Here is a 9,813-nt window from a genome sequence, read left to right as displayed (position 1 = left end):
CTGCATTAAAAGGTGTATTCTCATTGGGAGGAATGTTAATTGGCTACAATGACAAAATGTGTGAGGTGATATGATTGGTAATGTGGTTACATAATCCAATCAGTAATTACATCAACTTCAAAACATTACTGAACTTTAATGAAAAATGTCTGGCCTCTTCTGATGGCATCGTGCAAAATAACCCAACTGCAAACATTGGTGAAGGAGGCGAAATAACATCTGCTCCAGGGAATGTCTACCCCTGCTAAATGGAATTTCAAATTTCTGCTGAATTTTCAGAATGAACTATTCTTGGCCTTCCCAGGAACCTGTGAAACATCTTAATCCCAGCTGCTCTTCTTAATCAGAAATAAACAGTTTCAGGGAACAAAAAGTACAAAGGGACAATTTTCAACAAAGTTACTCACTAATTTTCCAGTGTTCAATTCTGACATTCAGATAAATACCTGAAATACATCCTGATTGATAGAAGATCTCACTCACTTTAAAGGAATGCAAATTTCAAGATCATTAGTGCCCGGTTAGCACTCAATGAGAAATTGTGCTGCATTTTCGAAAGCAATCTGTCAACATTGAATGATTGTTTGACAGATTGGAGAGTTTGGTATGTCGTCGCTCCCTATAAACACCTAAAAAACTCAGCTTTCCTGCATTGACAGACCCTGTCAAACTTTGATGTGATAGGGAGACTGGTTCCAATGATGGATCTTAGCACTCAGCTAGGTATGGTTGATAAATGTGAATGTCCAGCATTTCATTGATGAGTGTTTGGTTAGAGCACTGCACTCGTGATCGGCTTTAATGATCAATACGTCACCCTCCTGCTATCTGAGCAATATGCAGGGCAGGTTCAAATAGCCAGGATTCTCCTTCAAAGTGTTCAACTGAAACTTTGATGATGACCATTTACTTCAGACTCCCTGGAGAGGTGACCCTGCAACTAAATCCAAAGGTAAAGCTGTGAAGTCTGCTGTTCTGCGTTGTGTAAAGCTTAGCTACGCCAAATGATAACATGCTCGTGAAAATGTTGATTATATGAATAACTTCCATTTTAATAGAATGCCCAGTTAATTTTTTGCAGCAATTTGCTTAATGTGTTGGGTTAATAATTTCATTTATCTTGTGAGAATGTTGCAATTACTTCTAAAAACTTTTGAATATTCAAACTGCGTCACTGAGCAGAAATAGAGATTGGTTTTGTGAACTTTTCCTGCTGACTATAGTTAGTAAATGAATTGCTTTCCTTTCAGAGGAGCTGTGTAAAATTGTGGAGTACATTGCTTTTAATTTATGCCATTTATGCAACATGACAGGAAGCTTGTATCTTTTCACTTTCCTAACTTTAATTGTGCTGTCCACTCTAAACATTAAACATTAAATGAGTTTGAATACAAGCAGATATCCAGTTAGCTAAAGAAATGGACAAAACAGATCCGTCGAGCAGAATGTAAACATATTAATCCAGAAAAAAAAGTTTGCTGCAGTCTTCCCATTTGCTATTTATTTTTGAGAATTCTACTCAGTGAATTCTACATAAGAATGTACCTTGATCAAAACAGTTTCCTCATTAAACATCTAGAAAAGTTTAAAAAAAAGGTTACAGCTGTTCGTTCTGGAGTTGTTGGTACAAAGGCACAATTTACATTTTTCACAGTGGTGCATCTATGAAGCAGCTTCTCGTCCAATCCATGTCAACTACACCTTTTTGGCACCAAGCTCAAAGCAGAATTTACAAAAGAGAAATTTGATCCATATGGCAACAATATAAAATCAACTTGGTATCTGAGTAGATCCAATATTTTTTTCCTTGCAGTAGGTTGGCTTCAGGTCCAGTCCTTATCTACTCACCGTCTTCCTGAGAGTGTGGATAGTGTTGAGACTTAAACAGCATCTGAATCTAAACAAACATCGCCACTGCAACAAATTCATTCAGCACATCTACAAAGGTATGCATTATTTGAAACCTTCCTTGTCAAATTAACAAAGTTCATTGTTTAACAAGTGTCTGTGTTTTTGTGCAGATTGCCATGCGTCCCTTCGGCACAGACTTTTTCATTACTTTGCTGGGAGCTGTGGTGGCTCAGAGCAGGTCCAACTCAAAAGCAATATCTCGGAATTCCAACCCAAATAGAAGGACTCCAAATCTGAATAGAACATCAGCACAACCTGTCATTAATGAAGACCCACGGCATGTTAACCTTACTGCTTCAGAACACGGCAGTAATAATTTAGTGTCTCATGCCAGGATTCCAGCTCAGAGCCTCTACCAGTGCTCAAAATCAGCTTCTCCTGATGAGATGAAACTCACTTTCCTGAGGAACACAGCAGTGACATGCAATGATGGAACTCCAGCTGGGTATAAAATTCATTTTCAATATACAAAATGCAGAAAAATTCACATAGCTAAAGTTTGATTGTGTCTACTTAAAGATTAAAACATTCACCCTGACATTCATAAATGGAAGCAAATTAACACAACATATGGTTGTATCAGTTGTTCATTATGGATTTTACAATGATTTTATTGACTTGTTAATTCACAGATTTTACATACGGGTGTCCAGGGGGAGCAAGCAATGGTTAATATTTTTTAGAAGGTATGTGAAATGTGGTAAATTAATAGATGTAGACCCTTCATATGAAAGCTATTCTATCAACATAGACCATCATGGATTATGTAAAGTATTGATGGAATTATTTAAAAATGGCTCATTAACTAGAAAATAAGCTTGTCGATCTGTGTCCACAGATGATGCAAGGAGAATCAAATGTGAAGTGATGAGATTATTAGACAGTTTATTATTATGCAATTATTTTGTTGTAAATAGTTGAACACATTGGAAATTCCAATCCATGAAATGCATGAAAAAAGGTCTTTATGCATTACCACTATTCCTATGCCCACTCCTTTTAATGCAGCATTAACCCACTTAACATCAGTTGTAATCCTGCCCATGAGAATATAGTGCACTGAAAGGAGGCAATTTTAATCCCCCTGGCCAGTTGGGAAACAGGTGAAATGTTGGTTTTGCTTCCTGCCTGATTCCATTGTACATTGAAGCCGATTAATAATATTGTTGTAAATCTCACCTGATCCCATGGGATTTCCACCTGGACAGCTACCTCAAGGTTATGAGTTTGCGAACTCAGCATTTCTTAAAGCTGGATACTGCCTTCTGTGTGACTGGCATAGATGAGTCAGTGGGAGAATCAGTGGAGTGGAGCTCTGATTCAGTGTTGATTACAATTTTAATCTGCTTGTTACCAGGTTAGGGCAGCACAGTGTCTCAGTGGTTAGCGCTGCAGCCTCACTGTTCCAGGGAGCTGGGTTCGATCCCAGCCTCGGGTGACTGACTGTGTGGAGTTTGCACGTTCTCCCCGTGTCTGTGGAAGGTTGGTGCAGACTCGATGGGCCGAAAGGCCTGCTTCCACACTGTAGGGATTCTATGACAGACTTGCACTGCTCCAGTATTTGTCAGCAGTGATTTTGAAACATAGAAAAGATTTGTTTCCTGCCTGCAGTAATTTCACGTACAGTGGAATTGCAAGTTCTGGGGAGAATTCCGTGGATGATATCTGACTGTCAGCACGTGGCTAGCTGCTTGATCTCTGTGTCAGAGACAGAGGGCTGTGTCTTCATGTTCTGCTCTTGAGGCTTGAGCAGGTCATTCATGCTGACGTTTCAGTGAACCCTCAGAGCTCCACTGTTACAGGATCAGACTTTTAAACATTTTTCAGAGAATGTGGGTGTCGCTGGCTGGATCAGTATTTGTTGCCCATTCCTAACTGCCCTGGTGGTGGTGAGATTTGTTCCTGAACAGCTGCTGTTCATGTGGCGAAGGGACATCTATAGTGCTGTTGGCAAGGGGGGTGTTCCAGCAATTTTGACCTGAACAAACAATTCTAAATACTCTGGTACATTGCGTGAGATGTTAAACTACTCCCTGAGGTTAAAGCAAAATGAAATCCCAGCATGGTATTTGAAAAGGTTCTCCCAGTGTTTTGACCAACATTTTATCTCACAACCAATTCCACCAAAAACAGATTACCTGGCCATTCTCTTGTTACTCCTTGGTTGCTGCATTTTTTACATTAAAATAACAACAACATTTCTAAACTTAGTGTTGAAAGTTGGTCTTGAATTCACGTGCAACCAGATGAAACCAATATAAAAGAACATTTGAAAAAGTCAACATGGTCAAGATAGGACATTACTCATAGAATCCCTACAGTGTGGAAACAGGCCATTTGGCCCAACAAGTCCACACTGACTCTCCAAAGAGCATTCCACCCAGTTCCAACCCCACATCATACCCCTGAAACCCTGCATTTCCCATGGCTATTCTCATTTCTCATGACTGTGATCAAAAGTTGTCAAAACTGTTTGCATCAGTTTCACAGCCAGATATGTCATTGTAAGTTGAGAATATAATATTTCATTAAGAGAAGTCATTGGTGGAAAGAAAATTTTTTTTTAGTTAAAACGAGATTTGTCTGTACTTTAAGTTGGTATGCTGAATTATGTAAGGTTGTAGCAAAACAAGTGGTAAAAAACTAGGGCTCATTTTTAAATTAAATTTTAAGTAAAACTTTTCCATTTCAACAAAATAAGAATATTATATAAAGAGTTATCTGGCAGGACTGAATTTGAGTATTGGAAAACATGTTAAAATATTTTTTAAAATCATATTTTTATCAACTAAAACTTTGGTTAATTTGGCATGAGGGAGGAGTGTAGCATCATTAATTAAATTCATTTCCTTTTGTGAATGAATGTAGGTGACTGGTATTGTTATAATAAAGAAAGCTGTGATGCAAGATACAGGACCTCACCTCGGCTAATGAGCTCAGCTGAGTGGCCACTAACCCAGAAAGGTAACAACATTATCCAGTTTCTGAATTTACAGCAGCTGATGAGTCAACATTTCCTGGCTTCCGCTCGGTTCACAGCAGCCTGGTAAATACACGAGAGCTTTGGCACAGCAAGTTACAGTCACTAGGATCTGTGTAATGACAATATCGAACAGCTCACTCAGATTGAGGAGCTGCTATTGATGGATAAAGCAGTGTATGTGCAGTTAGATCATAAAGTCAGTCAAATCACAGAGATGAAGGAAGAGAAACAAAAATATACAGAAAGAAACTGTTTTTAAAATGTTCGTCCTTTTCAAAACAATCTCCAACAATGTAACTTTGGAGAAGCCCGGGGAAGTGATGGCCCAGTGATATTATCATTAGACTATTAATCCAGAAACTCAGCTAATGTGTGGGGACCCAGGTCGAATCTTGCCATGGTAGATGGCGGAATCTCAATTCAATTAAAAGAAAATCTGGAATTAAGTATCTAATGGTGACCATGAAACCCTTGCTGATTGTCAGAAAAACCATCTGGTTCACTAATGCTTCAGGGAGGAAAATCTGCCACCCTCGCCCGGTCTGACCTACATGTGACTCCAAACCCACAGCAATGTGGTTGACTCTCAATTGCCCTCTGAAATGACCCAGCAAGCCACTCAGTTGTACCAATTGCTACAAAGTCTCAAAGAAATGAAACTGGACGGATCAGCTGGCATCGACCTAGGCACCGGAAAAGACAACGCCAGAAACAGCCCTGTCGACTGTGCAAAGTCCTCCTCACTAACCTCTGGGGTTTAGTGCCAAAACTGGGAGAGCTGTCTCACAGATTAGTCAAGCAACAGCCTGACATAGTCATACTCACAGAATCATACCTTACAGACAATGTCCCAGACACCATCATCACCATCCCTGGGTGTGTCCTGTACCACCGGCAGGACAGACCCAGCAGAGGGGGCGGCACAGTGGGATACAGTCAGGAGAGTGTTGCTCTGGGAGTCTTCAACATTGACTCCGGACCCCATGAAGTCTCATGGCTTCAGGTTAAACATGGGCAAGGAAACTGCCTGCTTGTTACCACATACCATCCTCCCTCAGCTGATGAATCAGTTCTCCTCCGTGTTGAACAACACTTAGAAGAAGCACTGAGGATTGCAAGGGCACAAAATGTACTCTGGGTAGGGGATTTCAATGTCCACCACCAAGAGTGGCTCGGCAGCAATATTACTGATCGAGGTGGTTGGGTCCTAAAGGACATAGCTGCTAGACTGGGTCTGCGGCAGGTGGTGAGGGAACCAGCAACAGCAAAAAACATACTTGGCCTCATCCTTACTAATCTGCCAGCTGCATTTATATCTGTCCATGACAGTATCGTTAAGGGTGACCATCACACGGTCCTTGTGGAGACAAAGTCCCACCTTCACATTGAGAACACCCTCCATCGTGTCGTGTGGCACTATCACTGTGCTAAATGGGACAGACTTCGCACAGATCTAGCAACTCAAGACTGGGCATCCATGAGGCGCTGTGGGCCATTAACAGCAGCAGAATTGTACTCCAGCACAATCTGTAACCTCATGGCCCAGCATATCCCCCACTCAACCATTACCATCAAGCCAGGGGATCAACCCTGGTTCAATGGAGAGTGCAGGAGGGCATGCCAGGAGCAGCACCAGGCACACCCAAAAATTAGTGCCAACCTGGTGAAGCTACCGAACAGGACTACTTGCACACCAAACAGCGAAAGCAACAAGTGATAGACAGAGCTAAGTGATCCTACAACAAATGGATCAGATCTAAGCTCTGCAGTCCTGCCACAGCCAGTTGTGAATGGTGGTGAACAATTAAACAACTCACTGGAGGAGGAGGCTCCACAAATATCCCCATCCTCAATGATGGAAGAGCCCAGCACATCAGTGCAAAAGATAAGGCTGAAGCTTTCGCAGCAATCTTCAGCCAAAAGTGTTGAGTGGATGATCCATCTCAACCTCCTCCAGTGGTCCCCAGCATCACAGATACCAGTCTTCAGCCAATTCAATTCATTCCACATGATAGCAAGAAACAGTTGGAGACGCTGGATACTGCAAAGGCTACAGGCCCTGACAACATCCCAGTAATAGTACTGAAGACTTGTGCTCCAGAACTTACTGCTCCTCAAGCCAAGCTGTTCCTGTACAGTTACAACACTGGCATCTACCCGACAATGTGAAAAATTGCCCAGGTGTGTACTGTACATCAAAAGCAGGACAAATCCAACCCGGCCAATTACCACCCCATCAGTCTCCTCTCGACCATCAGTAAAGTGATGGAACGTGTCAGTAACAGTGCTATCGAGCAGCACCTGCTCAGCAATAACCTGCTCAGTGACGCCCAGTTTGGGTTCCACCAGGGTCACTCAGCTCCTGACCTCATTACAGCCTTGGCTCAAACACGGACAAAAGAGCTGAATTCCAGAGGGTGAGGTGAGAGTGACAGTCCTTGACATTCAGGCTGCATTCAACCAAACGCGGCATCAGGGAGCCCTGGCAAAACTGGAATCAATGGGTATCAGGGGGCAAATGCTCCGGTGGTTGGAGTCATACCTGACTCATAGGAAGATGGTCGTAGTTGTTGGAGGTCAATCATCTCAGCTCCAGAACATCTCTGCAGGAATTCCTCAGGGTAGTGTCCTAGGCCCAACCATCTTCAGCTGCTTCATCAATAACTTTCCCTCCATCATAAGGTCAGAAGTGGGGATGTTCGCCAATGATCGCACAAGGTTCAGCAATATTTGCCACTCCTCAGATGCTGAAGCAGTCCGTGTTCAAATGCAACAAGATCTGGACAATATCCAGGCTTGGGCTGACAAGTGGCAAGTAACATTCACGCCACACAAATGCCAGGCAATGACCAACACCAATGCCCCTGGACATTTAATGGTGTTACCATCACTGAATCCCCCACTATCAACATCCTGGGAGTTATCATTAACCAGAAGCCCAACTGGACTCACCACATTAACACAGTGGCTACAACAGCAGGTCAGAGGCTGGGAATACTGCAGCGAGTAACTCATCTCCTGACTCCTCAAAGCCTGTCCACCATCTACAAGGCACAAGTAAGGAGTGTGATGGAATACTCCCCACTTGCCTGGATGGGTGCAGCCCCAACAACACTAAAGAAACTTGACCCCATCCAGGACAAAGTATCCTGCTTGATTGGCACTACATCCATAAAGCATCCACTCCCTCCACCACTGACGCTCAGTAGCAGCAGTGGGTACTATCTACAAGATGCACTGCAGAAATTCACCAAAGATCCTTAGGCAGCACCTTCCAAACCCATGACCAGTTGGATCAAAATCCTGGAATTCCCTCCCTAAGGGCATTGTGGGTCTATCTACAGCACATGGACTGCAATGGCTCAAGAAGGCAGCTCACCCCCACCTTCTCAATGAGTAACCAGGGATGGGCAAGAAATATTGGCCCACATCCTACAAATGAATAAAAAATATTTTGGAACAGTAAGACTCCATACTTTTCAAAGTTTGTTTTCTTGGTCAGCAGTTGAAATACATAATTCATTTAAAAGGATATTTAAACTGAAATACAGAAGCCCAACCATTTGATTGTGAGTTTAGTTCCTATCTACCACACACAGGCAGTAACCCCATATCATTCCCTGCATTTGAAAGGTAGGTTTGACAAGGAGATAGCATTTCTGGGAAGCTATTGGCAATTCAGAAAGCAGCTCCTGGATTTTTATGTTTGACTGTGAACGCCTGTCTAATTTACTGTGAAATTTGCACATAAATTATGTTCAGCTCCAGCAGCATCATTGTTACACCAACAATAAATTCTGGTCCATTATTTCCTTAGATATTGTGTCCTTCTAAGACAAGGGAAGCCTTTATATATAGTTTGTTTTTGCAGTTAACAAAGAGTTGTTATAATTATTAGGGAAATATTAATTCTGATGACTGTGAGGAATGACCTTGTCAATGCTGTTGATTGGCAGGTTCTGGGATTTTGTCAGCTGAGCCTGAGGAGAACCCACACTGGTGGAATGCTAACACAGTGTAAGTTTCTCTTTCAATTTCTCAACGCGAGAATGCGTTTTGCATTAGGAGAGATAACACAGGGCAGAAATTCAAATGGAACGAGTGAACTAGCATTTCTGCTAAATTGTTTGAAATGTGACTATTGCTAAAATCGTTTAGTGTTTAAGGCAAACATTTGAGAGAAAACATTCCCTGTCCTTCCTGAATTGAGTCATTTCAGTTTCCCCTACAGCTGGGGGAACTCCCAGTCAGACAGTGAACCAAGAACCTACACCTTATTCGAACCAGCGTCACTTGAACCAACTGTTTCGAAAGACCCATTCTGACCCATTCTCCCTGCACTCATCATCTAACACTGGAAAAGCATGCAGCAACCCGATGCTGGCTCAATTTAACTGAAAACAGCAGGTAACCGCCGCATCGAGGGAATTCCCTCTGGGGGTAAAGGCAGAATAAGAGCACAGGTTTTCCTGGATTGGTCTCACATACTCCCAGTCACAAGTCCTAGCAAAGGATTGCAACACACTTTAGCAGGAGGGATACATGGTACAGGATGTAAGGATTGGAACAGGTTCAGCCAGGTGGACCTCATAGAATATGAATTCCCTGATTGGGGCCGTTAACCTGGTCCAATCAGGGAGCCCTGGCTGACAGATACAAACAAGAGTGTCAGAGATTCTGGTCACTCTGATAGCTGGCTCTGAATGAGGCAGTACTAAAGTCAAGGGCTGCTCATGTGTAAATAAGGGGTGACTTCATGACTGGATACTGGCCTCTGTGGAGATATTTCAAAGGATGCATCATAAATAGAGTGAAAGGAAAAGCAAATAACTTATTAAGAGGACTTACACACTTAATGGCAAAGTCCAGGGGAGTGTTGCTGAACAGAGACCTTGGAGTGCAGGTTCATAGTTCCTTGC

General features: G+C 42.4%; 1 protein-coding gene across 1 annotated transcript; it reads left to right on the top strand.

Moving 5' to 3' along the window:
- Positions 1-898: 898 nt before the first annotated feature.
- notum1b (notum, palmitoleoyl-protein carboxylesterase b) lies at positions 899-8,911 on the top strand (the record flags this gene model as incomplete). The annotated part of the gene is made up of 5 exons (XM_048621347.1): positions 899-952; positions 2,022-2,356; positions 2,544-2,611; positions 4,780-4,875; positions 8,851-8,911. Coding segments are annotated over exons 1-5 (614 nt in total), but the record flags the coding sequence as incomplete, so codon positions are not given.
- Positions 8,912-9,813: the final 902 nt, after the last annotated feature.

This window comes from Rhincodon typus, unplaced genomic scaffold, assembly GCF_021869965.1.
Source record: "Rhincodon typus isolate 14 unplaced genomic scaffold, sRhiTyp1.1 hic_rhity00000554, whole genome shotgun sequence".
NCBI lineage: Eukaryota > Metazoa > Chordata > Chondrichthyes > Orectolobiformes > Rhincodontidae > Rhincodon > Rhincodon typus.
Note: the sequence above shows the minus strand (reverse complement) of the source record. Positions and strands in the feature narration are given on the sequence as shown.